The 20,355-nt window shown below is 38.1% G+C and overlaps 3 protein-coding genes across 9 annotated transcripts; 1 reads left to right on the forward strand and 2 right to left on the reverse strand.

Moving 5' to 3' along the window:
- The first annotated feature begins 837 nt into the window (after positions 1–837).
- Positions 838–17,715, forward strand: LOC124305197 (G-protein coupled receptor Mth2-like). Of its 6 annotated transcripts, none has more exons than XR_006908341.1 (7): positions 838–992; positions 4,101–4,366; positions 6,609–6,775; positions 6,886–7,119; positions 7,437–7,715; positions 16,694–17,303; positions 17,555–17,715. XR_006908341.1 is itself a non-coding variant. In XM_046764330.1 (7 exons), the coding sequence occupies exons 1-7, from the start codon at positions 897–899 to the stop codon at positions 14,162–14,164; spliced, it is 1,155 nt and encodes a 384-aa protein (XP_046620286.1). In that variant the 5' UTR covers positions 838–896; the 3' UTR covers positions 14,165–14,244. The 6 variants fall into 6 exon arrangements, 5 of the variants coding, with proteins under 5 accessions (XP_046620286.1, XP_046620287.1, XP_046620283.1 ...); XM_046764330.1 differs by lacking the exons at positions 16,694–17,303; positions 17,555–17,715 and adding exons at positions 8,575–8,645; positions 14,123–14,244; XM_046764331.1 differs by lacking the exons at positions 16,694–17,303; positions 17,555–17,715 and adding exons at positions 8,575–8,645; positions 10,944–11,153.
- Positions 9,391–14,231, reverse strand: LOC124305202 (inositol polyphosphate 5-phosphatase K-like). 2 transcript variants are annotated; one of them, XM_046764336.1, is made up of 9 exons: positions 14,101–14,231; positions 13,908–14,021; positions 13,685–13,762; positions 13,444–13,591; positions 13,177–13,352; positions 12,871–13,098; positions 12,612–12,765; positions 12,315–12,504; positions 9,391–12,239 (listed from the first exon to the last, which is right to left on the reverse strand). In XM_046764336.1, the coding sequence occupies exons 1-9, from the start codon at positions 14,124–14,126 to the stop codon at positions 12,046–12,048; spliced, it is 1,308 nt and encodes a 435-aa protein (XP_046620292.1). In that variant the 5' UTR covers positions 14,127–14,231; the 3' UTR covers positions 9,391–12,045. The 2 variants fall into 2 exon arrangements, with proteins under 2 accessions (XP_046620292.1, XP_046620293.1); XM_046764337.1 differs by having other exon boundaries at positions 12,107–12,239; positions 12,329–12,504.
- Positions 15,706–19,868, reverse strand: LOC124305200 (uncharacterized). Its single transcript, XM_046764334.1, has 5 exons — positions 19,521–19,868; positions 18,337–18,570; positions 17,538–18,213; positions 17,228–17,305; positions 15,706–16,825 (listed from the first exon to the last, which is right to left on the reverse strand). The coding sequence occupies exons 1-5, from the start codon at positions 19,866–19,868 to the stop codon at positions 16,677–16,679; spliced, it is 1,485 nt and encodes a 494-aa protein (XP_046620290.1). The 3' UTR covers positions 15,706–16,676.
- Positions 19,869–20,355: the final 487 nt, after the last annotated feature.

Raw genomic sequence — 20,355 nt, forward strand, 5'->3', positions numbered from 1 at the left:
GTACATTACATAGGTATATAAACTGCTGTATTGTATATCCGTGTCCGGATTGGCTCGAAAAACGCGAAGGCGCTAAGAGGAAAAACCGTGTCTGTCGGTACGAGTGGTGGGGATCGATCACGTGTCTGTTGTTCGAAACTTGTTCAACTAGCGATCCTCCGGCGATTTTAATCCCAGTTCGGTTCGAGACGCCGGCCGAAAACGATCGACGCTTAAGCATCGGAGCTGCTGCGAAACTGTAACAAGCAGCGATCAATTCGCCGAAATAACTGTATCTTGAAGATTTTATTCTACGTTATCCTCGTCGTCGTCGTCGTCGTTGTCGAATAAGCATATTTCGTTAGCGGTGGACGACGGCAGTGTTTGTTTGTTTTTTTTTTTTTTTTTTTGTTTTATTTATTTTTCTCTCTCTTTTCGTCCGTCCAATCGGCGTACAAGATTCTTTCATTCGTGAAAGCGCGCAAGCGCGCGCCGAGATCCGGTAACCGGAAATAAGTCAGAATAATCGACGGAGGAATTTGGATAAATAAGAGAATGGTGCAACCGCGGGATAAGAATTATCGAGTAGGGTATATATATATATAATACAGCCGAAAGAAGAGTAAGAAGAGTAATAAAAAAAAAAAATTTTCAATAACAAGAAAAAAACAGCCGGAAATCGGTCATTTCGAATCTCAGTTTTCCCGCGTAATATAATGATTATCGATTTTTTTTTTTTTTTTTTTTCAATGACAATATAATTATTCCGAATTGTGATAACGTGAGGAAAACATAGTTCTTCGGAAAATAAACATCGTCGATTGTGTTTGTGGTGAAATTATATCGGTTTCAGTTTGTTTGTTTTTTTTTGTCAGTGAAGAAAAAAAATAAGATACCTTTAATTAAAAGCAGTGAACATGTTTCGACTGTGGTTCGTCATCCTAGCCTGCAGTTTCTGCTTTGAAATATCAGTTTCATCGGCTAAGGAGCCGGTGATCATATCTTTCAACCTGGTAAGCTAAACTTGATTAATTATAGAGTAATTGTTTTCATATATTTATGAATTTTCATCGAATTCGATCTCTGGAGTGAAGTAGAAAATCGAAACGTTTACTTTCTAGTTACCGTCAAATAATTTCGCGTCAGTTGATCTTTTTTTTTTTTTTCCATCTTTCTTACTCCCATTCCGATTATCAATATCATCGAAAACTTTATCGAGATTGTTATTTTAATTCTCGCCAACCGACTCGATGGAATTTAATTAACGTGTTGCGATTGTCGCTTTGGAAACTTGGAGATGATGCAAATACGCGTAGTATTTGCTCAATTATGCATGCAGTTTTTAATTTCGTATCACTTGCAATTAGGTAAATAAAGAAAATACAACTACGAATGATCAAATCAGCAACGAATATTTCATATTGAACTTCAAATGTTCTTAATTATAAAATCTACGAAATAAAATGATATATTCCTGCAGTATACATTTTGTTTTACGATCGTGTTCATCTTGTTATATTCAAGCTTTTACTCAAATAAAAGACAATATTTTCCTCGTTTTGTGATCGCCGTTAGTTATGAGAAAAAGAAAAAAAGAATCTATGAAGTGTTTTTATCTATGTTCTAAAAGAAGAAAGAGACAAAATTTCTCAGCTTTTGGGTAGAAGCGTTACTGAATCGTCGCAATTTGCGGTACGCGTTGAGGAATAGAAGAAAAAATTCTTCATTAATGACAGAAAAATGAACACTGAATATATATAATATACGCTTATTGAAATTGCGCGGTTATTTACTCATTTATTTTTTTTACTTGATTCGTGAGATTTTTTAAGACAGCTATATTATGTGAAAAAAAAACAACAAGAAGTAATATATATATAACAACATTTCGAGGAATTAGCGGTCATTGAAAAATAACCAAACCTACAAAGACTGTTTTAACAATTACTCGATTAGCTATCAAATTATAATTAAATAATCATATAAATGTTTTCGATTTGAGAATTGATTTTTCTGCTAATCAGTAATGTAAGCGTTATTCAAATCGCAAAATGCATTGTAAATGAAGAAAAAGAACAATGTTGAAGTCAGTAACGTTAAAGTGTAACGATTCATGCCGAGGAAAAACCGTTAAACTTTCTGATTTTAGAATTGTTTGAAATTCATAAAACCGTAATAAAACAAAGGACACTCATATTATGAATTTTTCGTTCCGTCAAAGTCACCGTAAAAATAAGAAAATAGTGATTTTCTTTCCCAATGTTTCGTTAAGATAGCGTTACTAACTTCAATCTGGTGAAAAAAATGATCGAATCAATGCGATGAGTCGTTATTCGGTGTAATTCAACTTTTGAATGAAACTGACGATTGCATCACACATAGACATTGAATTTCCTTTCGCGGTCCGGAGTTTTGCCGCACGATGAAATAAACGGGCGTTTCAAGTCCCGTACGAACGACTAACGTGAAAGAGAGTCGTCAAGGTCCTCGCGAAGCCTCCGTTATACAGTTATTTATTAAGAATTTGCGTGTAACCGCATTTGGTACTCGGGGAAAAGTGCGTGACACATGTGATTCGTAGATTCGAGGAAGTCGGTATTATATATTACAGCCGCACGCCTCGTCGATCGATCGAAATGAAAATGGGTCAGGGTCAAAAATTGGTGTGTAGGTACTTTTGCCTTCAGTATCGATTGGTTGAAGTTAGTAACACTATCGTAACGAAACATCGGGGGAAAAATCACTATTTTCTTAATTTTACGATGACTGGACTACGAAGAAAATAATATTTCAAAATATGAGTAAGATTTGTTTTATTACCGTTCACCGAATTTCGGACAATTTGAAAATCGCGAAATAACGATTTTTTTCCTCGGCATGAATCTTTACGGTAACGTTACACCAACTTCAACGTGAACCGGGGTCTAGATACTTTTGTTTTCTGGGAATTGACGTTTTTCGAGGTTAGAGTTGTGTATTCTCAGGGTGGCCACACGCTTTGAAAACCTGGATGTATCAGTTTTCTATCATGGGAATTAGAAACGATTTACAATTTTTTTACATTACATTTATTTTCAATTCGAATTGAATTTGAACCGAATGTAGAGTTGATAAGCTGAACGATTTAGGTCTTAGTAACTTACTAGAACTGGGAAACCTGAAAATGTCATTGTACTTTTTTTTCTCAAAAATTTGTGGCCAGCCTGTATGCGTACAACACAATATATAACATGCGTTGCAAGTAACTGTGAGTCAACAGTTTGATGAAATCCCTAACAACATATATAACGAGGCTGAAGTTTGTAACGTTATTGTAATGATTTAAGTTTCGGAAAAATTAATAATGTATCATAATATATCATAATAAGACAAAGCGTATTCATATTTTGAAAACTTGACTGCTTCAAAGTCACTATAAACTTTCAAAATAGTAATTTTTTCCCCCAATGTTTCGTTGACGTTACTAACTTCAGTCTGATTACAATACGCACTCTTTAAACTACGGTACTTATGTTTGCATAAGTAAATCGTGTCACGGTTTTATCCACATGTGCACAATATATCGACTCGAGATTACAAAGTACGTGCAATAACGCCAAGATAACGAAACAATGCTTGGAAAGGGATCCACCGACGTTATACAAATTTATGGAGTCACGTTCGCACCTCATTTTGTTACCCATATACGTATGTATCATACGCCGCAACTGTCGGAGAAAATACCGAATGCAAAGTTGTGAAATAACAATCTTAATTATAACATTTCCTGCAAACTTACGACAAAATTAACCGCGACATGCACGTATAACGAGCACTTTCTTGTTATCAACTTTTCTGAACAAGGAACCTCATCGTCGATGTATCTGTATATATATAAATACACGTATGTATCGTTATAGTCCATGAAGTGATCAAGAAGATCGATAAGCCGATCGATCAGCGCCCCGGGTACATATTGAGACAAATCCCCTTATCTTGCCAATTTTTAAATGACGAGGGTCAGTCGTTGGTTGGAGTTTTGAAATTTTGAGGACAAATTTGAATACAGTTGATTGCTTGCGTTAGCATCGATATTCGCAATCGATTAACCTGAATAATAATAATAATATTTATGCGAACAGACGACTTTTGGCGGTGACATCGAGAGGATTAAATCTCTGCACAACACCAGCTGGCCCCTTGTTGGAAAGTGCTGCCCGGTTGGTCAATTGTATCGTTTTAACGATGATGATAATCCGGGTGAAAATCGATGCGAAGACCCGCGACTGAACGAGAAAAACGATTACTCACCGTTCTTCAGCGACTTCAATCATTCCGGACTGTTGGTTCCAGGATTGAGTCAACCCCAATTCGTCGCGGTCATCGGAATACCTTGCCGATATGGAAAGTTAGTATTAATTTAACAATGCACCTAACTGACATAATCATCCAATCGCAATCGTTGTGGAATCGTACCGCGTGAATTGGCAATTTGGATAATATGATATAAGTGTACATTGAATCAATGATTTCGGCTGGAAAAAGTCTCTTCTCGTAAAACATGAATTTCATTTGAATACGTCGAATATGCGGGAGGTTTTTTTTTCCTCATTTCCTGCGGATCTATTTTGAAAATGGCTTACAAGCCTGAAAATTTGAGGATTTTTATACTTGGTGTACGCTATAACATATCCAAAATGCTAATACAATGATTCGAAATTTCGATCCAAAAATGCTGGCCGAAAGTTGGATGAGTGATTAAAGACGTAGAATAAAAAAAAAAAATTGAACCAATATCGCGATGACGATCTAACGAACATCGCAACGGTATTCTTGTTCTGCGGAAATTCGAGGAAACCTGAGAATTGCGATGATTTATGCAGGGTCAAGAAGCGACTAGACGTATAAAGCGTTGTTTCAACATGCGTACAAGGTTGCACCGATGCGTAATAAGAATTACAAGAATTTACAAGTACGATCTCATAGGGTCAATAATTCATTATAGATGACGGACTTACGCTTCAGTTGTAATATTCAGTTCGGTGACCTTCATTAAATTGGTCCGCTGCAAGTTCCTCGCTTATGACGCTGGTGTCGAAGAATTTCAATTGACTAATACTGAGAGGGTATATGCAAATTTACGATTTCACCTACGATCTCTTGATGCAAACGTTAACTCTATGTTATGTCAGGCGATATTTGTAAGGTATTATATTACGCCGGTGCCTCTTATAAGTTTATATATTTGTCAGGTGTCAGAATTCAACTCCCAAGTAACTCGATTCGGGATGATGAGAAAAAATTCTGGCTCAAATCTGCGTATCTTGCAAACTTTGTACGCAAGTGTTAATTGGCATATTAGTGAAGATAATATATTGCAAGTTTTTAGTTAAGCAGACTGCACATCGTTATTTTAATCGTATGTAAAACACGACGGTAATATTGCTACTTGTTTCTCGTTTCTTTATATAATATCGGCATATTATTTATGAATTTTGTACTTAAACCTGTTGTCACGCATTACTGTGCTGAGTCAAATTTTGTGACAAGATAGGATTCTATGGTTTTTGGACTCGCTGATTACAAGTCTGAAATCAGATTTTGGAAATTCAAGATGGTGGATCCAATATGGTGAACGAAATTTTTTAATTTGAACGAATACGGACAAAAAACTCAATGCAGGGGTTTTTGGGGGTAGCTAATTGGATTTGCCATACTGAATTTTCAGAACATGATTTTCAGACTCGTAATCAGCAACTCAAGAAACCCTTGGACTGAGTTTTGTCTCCGGATTCGATCGCGTTAAAAATTTTCGTCAGCCATATTGGATCCGCCATCTTGAATTTGTAAAATCGGATTTCAGATTCGTAATCAGCGACCCGAAAAACAGACAATTGATGTAAAAAGTGTGTACGTGTAGAGAGGTAACTTTTTTCGGAAATGAATTATTCCTTCAATTTTCACGATTTTTCTCAATCAATTTATTTCTAACAATAATGATATACATTATATCGCAATAATTACTCTTGCGTATTAAAAATCTATTATTACGCTATCAAAAACCGCAAAAGAAATATATTGAAAAGTTCTCTAAACATACTAAAAATGTGTATAGAAGTATACTTACCGCTATGACTCAAAGGGTTATACTGTACCCGGAGCACGCGGCTAAAACTGTAAGCTACAGGTAATTCATTCACTCTTAGCGGCGGACCGCTCGGCCACGAAACTTGTAAAATATACGGCAGAGTCAAGGTTGCGCGGAATGCGAAAAGAAAAGTTGGGCTAAAATTAAATATGGTATATTATATGCACACCTCTGTATTATACGTAGGAGCGAATGAGGAAAGAAACCCGCGTTATACTACAATATAAATTCTGTCACGCACGTCGGTGGAATTCCGTGATGTCAGAAAGAATCGCGTTCCGTTGCACGGAGAGGAATGCAAATGAATTATGCTAATACTACAACAAAATTCTGGATCCTTGAATCCGTGTTCGTAATATATTACAATCGATACTTGGTATACGTACACCTAATATTGCATAACAGTAACTTAAGGATCCTCCTCTGTTTCCTCTCTCCTTCTCAACACTTTTCGAACAAATCTTAAAATATCCTTCAACGTTTTGCGATTCAATAATCTCAGGTACATAATGGATCCGTTGACGATAGCGGAGGACGAGTATCACCTCATGATGAACGGGAGCGTTTTCACGCCGCTGAATAACGTGCGGATGCTTCAACCTGGTCAAGACTACTGCATGGAGGTCGTGTCCGATGGAAGATTGGTCGTCATGGGCTGCTACCAGCCAGGTAAGCGGATAATCGTAGACAGCGGTTGTTCAATTGGTGGAAAAAAGTGTCGAGCTCGCAATTTGCGATTTGGTTCCATTCGGTCACGTAGCTTCCACTTAATTTCGCAGAACTTAAAGTAGTTACAGCGGACACGCGGCTCGCTATGTACGCAATCGGTCTCCTGATTTCGGTCCCATTTCTCCTGGCAACGATCATCTCGTACGTGATAACGCGGCAGATCTGCGACGTACATGGCATGAATCTATGCTGCTACTCCGGATGTCTTGCGGTGGCTTTTCTCACCCTGGCGTTACTACAGCTTAGTGGACAGTCGTTCGATCAGAACGCTTGCGTATCGGCAGGTTGGTGTCTCGACGATCATGCGAGGAAATCTTGATTTGTAACAGATTGAAGTTTTTAGCGTTACTGTATTGATGGATTTTTCGAAAAACTCGCTATTCGCCCATCTTTGGAATAATCTGAAATCAAGCAAACCATAATGTAGCATCAGATGACTCAGATTTTGTAAATTCAACGTCTCCAGTAATATTCTAAAGCAGTGAAACGGTTACTTTTGTATCGACGATTCGTTATACATTAACGTTACTAACTTCGGCATTATTGATTTTTTTTTCCTAACGTACCTTTCATTGTCATCTTTATTTCATACTACTTTCAGCGTTCGTCATACAGTTCTCCTTCATTGCCTCCTCCTTTTGGCTCAACGCTATGACCGTCGAAAGTTGGCGTCTTATTCGAGGGTACAAAGCAGGCTCCCCTCCTCTCACTAGTGAGCGCAGCCCTCCACTCTACAGAGTATTCTTCTTCTACTCAATTTGGGGATGGGGACTTTCCGCCGTTCTCATCGTTGTCTCCTTGGCTCTGGGTCTCAATCCGACGATACCGTGGACCTACGTCAAAAGATCCGGAAACGAGCAGCCGAGCTGCTGGTTTGGTTGTGAGTATTATTTAACAGTGTATACGTGTATAAATTGATATAAGTAAGTACAGGCTATAAGTTACTTTGGCGCCTGACTACACCGAGGTCTCTTTGGACATGCTTCACCGATTATCGTTCGGAATGAACGTGCTCCTCCACCTTCCAGAACAGGAGTTAGGAACGGAGAAAAACCCGTTTCTTACAAATATACAGCGACGTTGTTTGCGACAATTATATAATATGGTAAACAGGAATTGAACAACATGCGTGGTTGAAATGAATCTGAGCAAATTTGAATTGCGTTATAAGTTATAAGATATCAACGACTTCAGAAAAGGTCTTTGTCATTGGGTTACTTCAAAAGGATTAAACTCCAGCGTTTTTCATCTGATTATAACGTTTTTGCACTCATTTTGTTCGACGTAAGGATATTCAGATATTGTATGAAAAAATGTTTTACAAACGGTTTATCTTCAGAGTGGATCAAAATATATTTCGGAAAGTATCTACGGCACAACAGCTACGATCGGCACAATTACATTTGCCCTTTATATCTATGTTATAGTTCTACACAATTGCTGAGAGTCTGATTGACTAGTAAAATTTAAACCGAAAAACATTATATTCGGATAAAAAACACCAAATCCTTTTGAACGTGAAAAAAAATTATAAAAAACCGTTTCTCGAACTGTCGATATATGACGGCCTTCGTGTCATTCGATTTTGCTCACTTTCATTTTTATCAGATTGTAAGAATGTCGTACTTTCCAAACGGTTTTTTATCCTCTTCTAACCGCAGTTGATTCACCGACGATGAAATTGCACCTGTTCATTATTTCTTAATCGAAGTCTTCAAAAACTGGCTGTAAATTTTCAGTAGACACGTACTCGCTTCCGTATTTCTACGTACCGGTTGGCATCCTGGTGTTCTTGAACACGACGCTCTTCGTAATGGCCGGTATAAAAATGGCCCAAATCCAGCGAGCATTGGACCGAAATCGCGTGGCGCGTAACAACGAGTCGGATCGTCGTGACCGTCGAGTTTTCAAGGAGTTGAGACTCACCTTCTTCTTCACGCTCGCCCTGTTCCTGATACTGGTTGTCAACTGGTCGATGGAACTCGTGTCGATGCTCACGGAGAGCAACGTCTTCGCCTGGTCCATATTCGACCTGGTTAACGCCCTCCAAGGCCTCTTTGTCTTCGGTTTCTTCGTCCTCAGACGAGCCGTCCGCACCCTTGTATGGCAGAGGATAAAGGAACTCGTTGGTATAGGTTCCGAGCGCGAATCCGACGACGACAAGGCGAACGAGATGACCCTCTTATCGTCAGTCACGAACGGCACGAACTCGACGAGGATCGTGACTCAGTGACATCCTAATGGTGCATGAAAACCCTTGTGATTAGTTGATGCAACTGCCAATCAATACCTTAGATTTACGTATAATTAATTTAAAATCGACATCGCATAGACGACGGAAGGATTCGGAAAGGTAAATTGGCGGTGAAGTCACACCGGGATAAAACTTTCATTATAAACTGTATAGAATACTTTTACACCTTGTCGCCGGAATCCTGATACGAATGTAAGTATTAAGTTCAGTGAGATGTTATAAGCATATTTATAGGTAAATAACGGTAATTAAAAATGTTTATACATGTAAACCGTACGTTTTTAAAAGCATTTTTATTTTACTTTTTATACAATTTAATATCGCGCGGAACATATGCGATAAAATTTAGTGTTCAGGTATAATTGTTATTATCATTTCTGTTGACCTTATTTTATTTTGATCTTTTCTCGCTATTTAAATCATCATCTCCATTCTTTTTATTCTTTTATGTTTATTATTATTTTCCTTTTTTTTTTCTCGCTTCAATGTGTATGTTTGTGTGTGTGTACGTGTGTTTTAATTGCTGTATGCGGGTATAATTTATATTTATTCTTTTGAATTACAACAACGTTAAAAAGTTGTGTAATAATAATGATAATAATAATAATAATACATGAAAAAATTATGTTTAACTATGGAAAAATTTGGTGGGTATATCGGATGAAATTCTCACTTGATATACGTATACCTGTCTGCACGCACACACGCCATCGTAGTAAATAGATATACATATAAGATTTTTACATAAAAATAGAAGTAAATATGACGTACTTATTTCACGTTATTTTTGTTTTTATCGCGGTGAGGAGAACGAAGCAAGTTAGAAATAAGAAAACTAGCTTCGTTGTACATGTACCCGTTGAAATTTTTTTTTTTTTTTTGATTTGACGAAATGATGAAAGGAACTGAAAATAATATCCGCCAAAGTTACCAAATTTTTGGATCGTTCAAAATAAATAAGATTTTCCTTCGAACCTGACACAAAAGAAAAGCTTTGGTAAAATACGCTTTATATTTTCTCATTTTAATGACTATTATTGTTATTATTATTTTTACAATAATAGCGATAAATAAATTAACCAAAGTGAACTGTATTCAGCAAAAATATATCTCTGTATGTATAAATTATATACATCGGCTATAATAGAATTATTTATTTTACACCAAATATTTCAAATCGTTCAATTACCTGTCTGAATATTATTTTCAATGAATATATTGTTGGCTTTAGCCAATGACAGAGAATTTTTCTTAATTACGAGTATTATCGTATTCGTACAGTTGAAAAAAAGTGTGAATATCAACGAAACAGAACGGATAAAAATCGATTCAAGGCGCCGATGGAAACAAGAAAGCGTGATAATGAGAAAAAATTTGTAATTTGTAAATCGTCTTTTCCGTTTGGAATCCCCCTCTACCACTCTTATGTTATTCTTTTTCATCACTTTATAACTTTTTTTTTTGCTTTTTTTTTTTTTTTACCTCACACCCGTAATTTTACATCCACCATTCTATTCGATAATATTTAATAAAAATAGATAAAGCGTTCGCCATTGACGTGAAAAATCTTCTTAAACTTTCGCGATATGATCAAACTTATATTAAATGATTAAAAAATAAACATTATCTTCAATATCACCAGCAAGAATATAAGTGTATTAAACTATACAGTTTGTCTTTACCGTTAATTGCATAATTAATTGATTAACGTTTGTTTTCCCATTTTGGATAAAGAGAAGTATTTACATACATACATGCGTAGGTGTCTAAAACTAACAATAAGCAATTGTTCGTTTCAATTTGTTTACCATTCTACTTTTATTATTAGTAAGGCAATAATCATAAAAGTTGTAGCGATAACCGATCAATATCTATTACTTATCTGTACAGACAAAAAAAATATACAACAAGTACGATCCTAGTATATACCTGCCGATGATCCTCGTGCAGTGCATCAGCAATACGTACAAGGAAAAAAAAAATAGGCAAGATTAGATAGTACAATCTTTTTGTGTGACGCACCTGCCGAGGAGTAGTTATGCCGATAAGTATATAGTAGATACATAAACTTTGAAAAAGCAGGTACCCCAGAAGTAAATTTCAGCCTTTTTCTACCACAGACGTGAAAATTCAAATTTCCCAACCGATTGGAATTATTTTCCAAGAAATGGAAAAAAAAAATAAACTGGCCGATAACAATAAAATTCACATCACCGCCAACGGGGAGGTAATAAAAATCACCCCGGGGCATTATTCACCACACCTCTGATTGAATGGCTGATAACTAACGATTATCTCTCGATTTCTCCCCCTTCCAAACACTATTGAAATTTGAGCATAAAAACTGGTGTTCAGTTTTTTCTTTTTTTTTCTTACGTTTAAAATAGAGTACAACTGGATAGGACGAATAGAAAGAAGAATACTAAATTTCTAGAACGCGTGCGTGAAGTAAAGAATATTATTATTGATAAAAATACCGATAGTTGAGGAATTTGTTTGAACTACCGATAACCCTGTATTAAAAAATTACCCTAAATGTCATGTACGAAGCCCAAAGCTGACACGTGAAAATATTTTCGATACCTAGAAAATTGTGACGAATTTGATCGAGTGCATAACAATAGCAACATTAATTAATAATTAAGATTGATGTGTGCTATTTGTTAAATTTTTTTTTTTTTTTTTTGACAGCCTTAACGTTAACTAACAATAAGTAAACACCCTAATCTCATTGGAACTAATTTCACAGTGTTTATTAAAAGCCACTGTTATTACCCATTCAAAAGTAGCGATAACGATTCTAGTTTTCTACAACAATTCCGCGATTCGTGCCGTATTTCACGTCTTTTGCTATAAGCTCTATATCAAACTTTGATTAAAAACGATAAATCAAGTAACGAAATGTGGGAAAGTGCAAAGATCTTGGTGCGGTGTGTGCATCCCGGTAAACTGCGAGTCATAAAGGGTTCGATTGAAGCCTTCGGTAACCAGGGAACGGTGGACTCACACCCAGAATTCCAACGGTGCTTCCATTCTGCCTGACGTAAACAAGCTGATACATACCAGGCGCTTGAAGCGCGGAGTAGCTGAAGTAAATACGATCAGTTATCGAGTCCGTTTCGGGCGGAGCTGAGCCTACGTCACTTCTGCCTGGAATATATATTTTCATGACTACTTTGCGCGTTGAGAAGAAGTAATAATACTATTTACAGAGTTTTCACTCACCTCGTGCAACGTACTCATAAACAATGTATTCGTCGAGGCTTGTAAATCCGTTTCTGAAAAGACCGATCCAGTCGCCACACGACGGTCCTATGCTTCCGGTCAGTTTGTAAGACACGGAATTTTCCTCGTCGATAAACCACTCGGTCAGTGGTAGGAACGTGACACCTTGGTCCTCGTAATCAGCTCTTATCTGCACCAGAGTTCATGAGTTCAGATATGTTTCACAGAACCGAAAAAAAATAGACATGGAGAGAGAAATAATCATTGTTATCAGTGAACAGAAAAGATATTCCTTACCGTTATTTCAAACTCTCCGGTAACTGGTTTGTGGTCGGATTGCACGTAGCTGGGATGGCTTGTGTAAGTCGACTGAGTCGCCTTCAGTCTAATGCCTTCGTAGACGTCGGTATTAACTTTATACAATATTCTGTCAGTCCAAGATGGCCGACGTCTAAAAATTTAGAAATTAAAATAAGATATTTGTGAGTTTGAAGCAAACGTTTTGGAAAATTTAGTTTTCCGTTAATAATTCCGAATTACGGTCATGCGTACTAACTTGAAATCAAACTCTTGAGAGCCGAATTCATATTTATAAGTCGGAGGAAACTTGATGTCGTTTTCGATCAATTCGCTAAAAGCTTCACCGCTGTGCATTACAGCCATTAACTGATCTTTGTCCAGCAGAAGATCAAGCTGATTCTTTTTAACCAGTAAGTCGATCTCCTCTGCCGACAGTTCCTCGCCATTTAGTCGAAAGTTTAAATCTCCAATCCAAAATACATAACTGTAAAAAGAAAACGGAAATTTCAAATGCCGGGCAAAATTATCAAAGAATCTGAAACAAAAAATTTTAAATCCTTACTCATGATAAAATATGCTACTGGTGTCTTTCGTGGTGAACAAATGCTGGTTCAGGATCATGTTGTAATCCGAAATTCTTTCCGCCAGAAGATGATCGTGAGGCGTTAGGTGCGAGTTTACCACGCAGATACTGACCCCGTAAATGTTCAACCTCACGCTAACGGCACCCTTGTTACCCTACCAACAGAAATCAGAATTGCCGTGATTTTCTTTTTACTAATTTTTGGCCCTACTTTAGTTTTTTTTCACCAATACTGCTCTTACTTACCCACATGCCTCCGAACCCTGTCCTTGTAAACTGGGCTTCTATAAGCCGCAGATGAGTGAGATGCTGTCTCTGACAAAAAATGTTTAAAACCAGACCCTGTAAGCGCTGATTACGCACTTTGATATAATCATGTTCCTTGAGTGTTTCCCTGTAAAAGAAAATGATTGACCATGGTTTGTGAAACACGATGTATGAATACAGTATGTGTAAAATTAAAATACACAATTCTTAAAGACTTTACCTCAGGGATTTGGTCCAAGGATCATCGGTAAACATACCCATTACCATATTCTGAGGCTGAGCCTTCACCTCCTGCAAACTGACGATATTTTGTTAACGCAACTTGATGGTTGATCAACAAAGTGCGATAAATGCCTGGCGCTTTTGCGTTTTATTGCAAATGATTGAGTTCAACAAGTTTTCAATGACATTATCGTCTCGTTGCAATAATAATCTAAGCTTACCCTACAACGTAGAAGTCTGGTAGTTCTTTCGCATTGTTGTGTCCAATTCCCAGCAGTTGGTGCAGGTCTTGTTCGGGATATTTAGTAGCAACGTTCCAAGTGACAAAATAAAACCTAGAATTATAAAAGTTGACTTCCGATCAGGAGTAAAAACAGCGGTTATTTTATAAGTATACACTTGGTTTCTACTCACCTGAGTTTATCGGTTTTCTCAGCCATCGTTATTAGTTTCTCTCTGCACTGCAATACGCGTATGACATATACGTTATCGTCGAACTGGGTTATCCAAAAAACTTTCACCACGTGCGTAAGTAAATATTTCCGTAAGAAATTTACAACCGTATATCAATGACGACGGTGATAATAATAACAATAATAATAACAGGTAAAATAACATATGATTATTATTCTCGTTGTCGTGATTCTTTTCGTTCAACTTTACGCGTCGCTACGCGGGCAGGTTATAGTATCGCAATGGATCACAAGGACTCTGTAAGTAAATCTGTTCATTCGGATTCACGTAGTTCACCTCATGTTTGAGAATTTGTTAGCAGGATTTCTTCGTTCTAACGACACGGTGTCAAACAACCGTTTCATTATTATATCACATGCCTGTGTACACACGTCAAACTGACTACACGCGACTTCTGCACGTCATGTTTTCCAATGAGAAACAAACGCACGTCAGACGATGCGCAGCGCGCGCCAACTGCTTGAAATAGCCTGTCAGTTAGCGCGATTTTTAATTCAAATTCAGTATCAGTTTAGACAATGAACGATATCATGGTGGAAATGTTGTTCTAGTTCGACACTGAGCTGCGTGATCGTTAAGAAAATCCAGATTTCATAATTTCTACTAATGGACTATCACGTATAATTTGTTATATATTCGTTTCGTCAGAAGCTTCAATCCGCCGGTGTATAGGCAACCGGAAATTTCCGCCCGGCCGCAGGTGATCAGATAAAACAAGTACTTACTTTCTTCAACAATCATTAAAATCGATGCGATATCCATTATAATCCAATTGAGCATGACGACAACGATACAAAGAAGGACAGCTTGTTGCCACACTTGAATGCAGACGCGTAGTTTCACTGTATGCACTAGTAAACTTCACTGCTCTCCTTAAATTAAACGGAAATAAATATTTTCGAACCAAAAAGACAGTAGTTAATTGAAACTGGCAAACATTTTCCGTGGCCGAAGGACGTGAATTTTGAAAATTTATTTAAACTGATTTATAACAAAATTATATCACGAATACTTTGCACGGCTGCACTTTTATCACTCTGCACACTTTTATGTCACTTTGGAGAATACTAACTGCAACAATTCACTCATACACGATGACTTTTAACAGCGAGAAGAAAATAATCCTCACGGCAATTGAGTAACGGTCAAAATGGCAGCCCCATCGCTCGTCAATTGTTTATTGTCGTGACGTCACAGATCCCGCCAAAAGTTCGTTACGAATTCGAACAAATGAAGTCTCGATGTAATCGGAACGTGAAACTTATTTAACTGATCATATTGAAGTTAGTAATGGTCTCGTAACGATTAATTCGTGCTGAGGAAAAACCGTTATTTTGCGATTTTGGAAGTGTCTTAAATTCAGTAAACCGTAACCAAACAACACACACTCATGTTTCGAAATCTTAGTACTGTCAAAATCATTGTAAAATCAAGAAAGTAGTGATTTTTTCCCCAACGTTCCATGACGATAACGTTTTTAACTTCAACCCCGTATTAACTGCCAGATTTACTGGTATTTCGAGAATTTTGTTCGAAATTATAACCAGGTAATTCAGACCTACTTCAATTGATACCTGTAATATTACGGGAATGTGACAAGAAAAATGATTCTCTCGCTGTTTCGAAGAACGTTGAAAACTGTAGAAACGGAGGAATTAATTACCCAATTTGGACCGTTACCAACGTCAGGTCGATTGTATTTTGTCTGCTTGTCGGCAGTAAGTGAGTGATTCTGCTGTATTGTTGGCATAAGTTATAAAACTGAATGGCGAGTTAGATACATTTCTGTAAAAGTACATTTTACAAGAATAAATTCTACCCTAAATTTCTAAAAAAAGTTTCCTATTCGTACGGAATGATATTGATACATAGGTATACATCAATTGCACGTATATTTCGGTGAATATTATTTTTACGTCTCGCAACGTTCTCTGTAGTAACAAAATTTATACATAACATGCTTTCTATAAAAGCAATTTCTATACGTACATAGGATATAAATAGTTTTAATTAATACCTGCATAGCGTGGATTATGATATTCAACTAACGGCTCATTGATTGCCTCGTTTATATTGAAATTACGAGCAACTGTATGCATGTATACGTGTACTTTCATCATGACATACATTCAAATGCACATACCGGCACACTTAGTAGACACCGATTTCTATTTTACCAACCTCATTGTCAGAAAACCGATGCTCTAACATATTATAAGTACATCTTGCTATTATAAAGTCACTTGCGAAATGAGTCAAGGACATTTCTCTCACTGATTTGCCTTAATTGAATCGATTAAGATTACTGGCTAACTCTTTTAAGTATAATATATAGTACGTGATTAAGTTATTATTTGCCTACACGGTAGACGAGCGATCAGGCTCTGAATATTTAATTATTCAAAACACCGAAGTAATCATTAATTATACTTAATTACGTATAATAACGTTCATTCTGCACGATGGCAACTGCGTCTCAGATGTTTTTTAACGATACTATTTTTCGTCTTCTAATATCAGTACATCATTCCAGGGTGAGCTGCCCTCTGAAAGAAGACATTTGGATTCGCAGACATCGTTGTGTACAAATTTCCAGTATCCTCCGGTCTCAGATACATCCCCGGCGGCAATTGAACAAAAGTATCAACGGGTCCTGAACGCAAATCTGCAAACAAATTGATAGCCGATGTAAGAATTATGGACTGGATATGAATGGAAAAACCACTTTTAAAACTCGCAAATAACAGAAATGTGGAACTACCAACGCGGAAAGAACTATGTCTAATACTTCTAATACAGCTGTGTGTGCAATGCGCGTATTGTAGCGGTATGCACGGCTGCTGCCCCTCAAAAATGCTTGTTTCCGTTTCATAATCTCACGACGATTCTTGTACATCTCTACGGTTTGACGGGTGACCGCACATGAAACAACATTCCGTGTGCAGAGTCGACTATAATACGACTATGACTAAAATATTTCAGCGTCTATGTATAAAATGACATAGCTATATGGATGACGAAAGGTTTATGCATTATTGCTGCAACATTGATGCATACGCATGCATACCTTCAGGGTAAAGTTGATTAGCACTGCATCTACACGCTGTACAGTTTGGAATACCAGAAGACACCAGGGCAACACGGTCTGGAATAAAATAGAATCGGATAGATATCAAATAATAATTACTGTATCTAGATACTTATTGAATGTTCAAGTTTTTCAGCACACGGTCTAAAATTTGACATAAGCTGTTGAAAAACTGAAATATTGCATAACATTATAGATTTTTGTTAAAAAATCTGCAGAGAACCGTTCAGGGTTAATGTAGTTAGAAAATGTTTTACCATTAAAGACTGAATCCCTGAATTTAACTAACCTGTGCTTTGATGACAGGGCAGCATTTTAGACTCCAGAGTATCATTTGGCGGTTTGAAGTGAAAGAAGGATGGTGAGTACCCGCTGGCCGGCAGCGAACTGAGCCCGTCATCCCTATCGTGTGGATTGCCATGAGTAACAACAGTGGCGTTTTCTCTTCCAAGGGCAGCGAGCTGTCGTCCCTTGGGTAAAAACATGAGTAGAAACACAAGGAGGGATGTGGCCAAAAGTGCGTAGGCTAGCCAAGCTTCACGGTTCTCTTCACGGGCAGTAAGAGCCCCAACTCCGCCAGAGACCCATACAGGAAGCGAAGCGCCTACTGCCAGTCCTATAAACGCTGCTTCTCCGTTGTTATCTCGAAGCCCTCGTGCCCTGATCGCTAGACCGCCAACTGAGATCAGCAACATACTCGCATAACCTAGCGAGGCAACGAGATGGCCGACCGGAGTACTGCAGCAACATTGTTGCATCGGGTGATCCCCAGGCGACGTGAATGCTGGTGCTGATGATGACGGTGGTGGAGGTAGAGGGGAGGCTATCGAAGAGGGTATGAGACGTACGCTATGGCTGGTAGATTCCGAGGCACTAGACAATGGGTTGGTATTTGATGGAGTGCCATAAAACCATTGACCAATTATGGCGACTTGAACTAGAATAGCAAAAACCAGCACCAATGCCTGTAAAAGAATTCATAATAGAGCTGAAGAATGTGTAGTAATGCAATTGCGGTGTTATTCTCTGTAAAAATCTCTGCATAGGAATTTGTTCTGACTATTAAGAGAGAAGATAGTCATGCATACCTGATAGGGTGCGGGCAAATACACGCCGCTGTTCAACGAGAGTAGGAAAACGCACTTTACAAGAAGCGCTGCGAATACTAGAGCTGCAGGGAGGCCAATGAGGCGAAGGGCTCCACAAGAGATGGGATTCGGGGCCAGAGACGGCGCAGCTGATAGCCCAGCAAGAAGGAACAATCCCAACAGCAATACTTGACCCAAAAACAAATGTCTTCTGCTAGGGACGGCAGCTCGAGCCTGTAATCACAGGGTATAAATAATTATTCAAGCATTTGTATGTTACCCAATTTTTCAATTCGTATCCTTACATTTAAAGAAACACTAAATGCAGCATAATTCCATATAGTTTTCTACTATGGACTAGATCCGAACATCAATATCCTTATACAGAAATATGGTTTGCTACATACATGCTTTCCAAGTTTAATCTGCATGTGAATATGTTGTGGATTTGAATTCTTGAAATAATGCTCAAATAATTTCTTGAGGTTGCATCCGCTGACTGTATAACACTCTCTATGCAGCAAGAGTTGGTATAAATGCAATCTTGTTCATAGATCAGCAACTAATCGTTTGTATTTTAATTAGAATAGATACCTGCAAGTTTGTAGCTTGTATCAATACCGTATACAAACCATCCTCAAGTACATACCGGGACAATCTCTTGAAACTATACATAGGTATATGCAAATTCCACTACAGGATAACTGCTTGAAAATGGAAAGCGATTATAACTCCGTCTATTCCAGGCTCTACTTATTTTTCTCCCTCTACCCATGTACATTCAAATTACAATAATACGACAGCTAATTTGAATAGAAAAAGAGCAATTATAATGAATCAGACATTCTGAGCACATGTTAATTCGTGGTAATCCAGAAGTAATTAGAATTTATTCGACAAAGCTACTCAACCATTAACTATTAATTCGCTCAAGGCAAATGAAAAAATTCTTTTCAGTAATGCAGGAACCAAGATTGATACAGGCAAAAATCGTTAGTGATTATGAAAATTGATTAATCAACGTGTGTAAAATTGAAAGTTCAGATAACAATTGATAAGAATTTTGTTGAAAAATGTACTGGCAGTTTCAAGATTGCAAAGTGTTTAATTTACATATGTTGCAATCCGACGGTCGAGTTTGAAATTTGAATTACACCCAACGTCGCCCGACCATTGTTTTGTACCTTGAGCAAAACGAAGACCTCAAAACCGGCCATGAATATCATGGCAGCGGCACTTAGGGCGGCAAGCGGCAGAGCCCAGGGCTGCTGACGAAGAAGAGATTGCGCCGTCGGATGGGCGAATCCACCGGCTCCGTTCCGGCCCGGTTGTCCACCCCTAAAAATGGATATCGTCCGGTTGGGTCCCGGGACGCTGACGACGCTGGCAACGCTGACGCCGCCGGTGCGGTCCGGGACTTGGGGGACGAGGAAGTACTCGGTCGAGAGTTCGACCTGGGGAGACCGATCGGCCGCGGCGACGCCGAGCCAGGAGGTGCAGGCAGCGGTAAGGAAGATCGGGCTCACCCTCATCCTTCAGTAGCTTATCTCAATCGGTGCCCTGCAGCCACCACCGAGATTCGTCGCGTCCTGCGTATCGCCGAGGGCATCATCGCGGCCATATAATCACGCCGCTTTTCCACGATTAATCCTCTTCGTCGATCCCGGGATTTCCCCAGCTCTCGCTGCGCACCGTTATTTGTGCAGTATAAGGTATAATAGTATACATATATACTCACGTCGACTTTTTATCATCCGGCAATTGCCGTGGTTATATTATTATTATTATGTACACCGTACAGTTCGTTATACGTAGAACGATATCGCCGATCAGATCACGCAGCTTATAATCGTAATCCACGCGCACGTGGCTTGTGTTAGCCGATGATTTGGGTTCCCGTATTACAGCACTTATAACTCTTTCTGTTTCTTACCGCCTGATTATCTGCATCTATTGAATAGTTTAATTTAAAGGACGTGCCCTGGTCGATTTCGACGTTGACGCATATATCTCCAAACT

The sequence above is a fragment of the Neodiprion virginianus genome, chromosome 5 (assembly GCF_021901495.1).
Source record: "Neodiprion virginianus isolate iyNeoVirg1 chromosome 5, iyNeoVirg1.1, whole genome shotgun sequence".
Classification (NCBI taxonomy): domain Eukaryota; kingdom Metazoa; phylum Arthropoda; class Insecta; order Hymenoptera; family Diprionidae; genus Neodiprion; species Neodiprion virginianus.

Coding starts and splice junctions, on each gene's coding strand:
- LOC124305202 (XM_046764336.1), bottom strand. CDS start 14,126: ATGGCTGAGAAAACCGATAAACTCAG. Junction 12,766..12,870: donor TCTCAAGAGTTTGATTTCAA/GTTAGTACGCAT, acceptor CTAAATTTTTAG/ACGTCGGCCATCTTGGACTG. Junction 12,240..12,314: donor TTATGAGTACGTTGCACGAG/GTGAGTGAAAAC, acceptor TATATATTCCAG/GCAGAAGTGACGTAGGCTCA.
- LOC124305197 (XM_046764327.1), top strand. CDS start 897: ATGTTTCGACTGTGGTTCGTCATCCTAGCCTGCAGTTTCTGCTTTGAA. Junction 6,776..6,885: donor CATGGGCTGCTACCAGCCAG/GTAAGCGGATAA, acceptor TTAATTTCGCAG/AACTTAAAGTAGTTACAGCG. Junction 7,716..8,574: donor GCCGAGCTGCTGGTTTGGTT/GTGAGTATTATT, acceptor GTAAATTTTCAG/TAGACACGTACTCGCTTCCG.
- LOC124305200 (XM_046764334.1), bottom strand. CDS start 19,868: ATGAGGGTGAGCCCGATCTTCCTTACCGCTGCCTGCACCTCCTGGCTC. Junction 18,571..19,520: donor AGGTCTTCGTTTTGCTCAAG/GTACAAAACAAT, acceptor CTGTGATTACAG/GCTCGAGCTGCCGTCCCTAG. Junction 18,214..18,336: donor ATTTGCCCGCACCCTATCAG/GTATGCATGACT, acceptor ATTCTTTTACAG/GCATTGGTGCTGGTTTTTGC.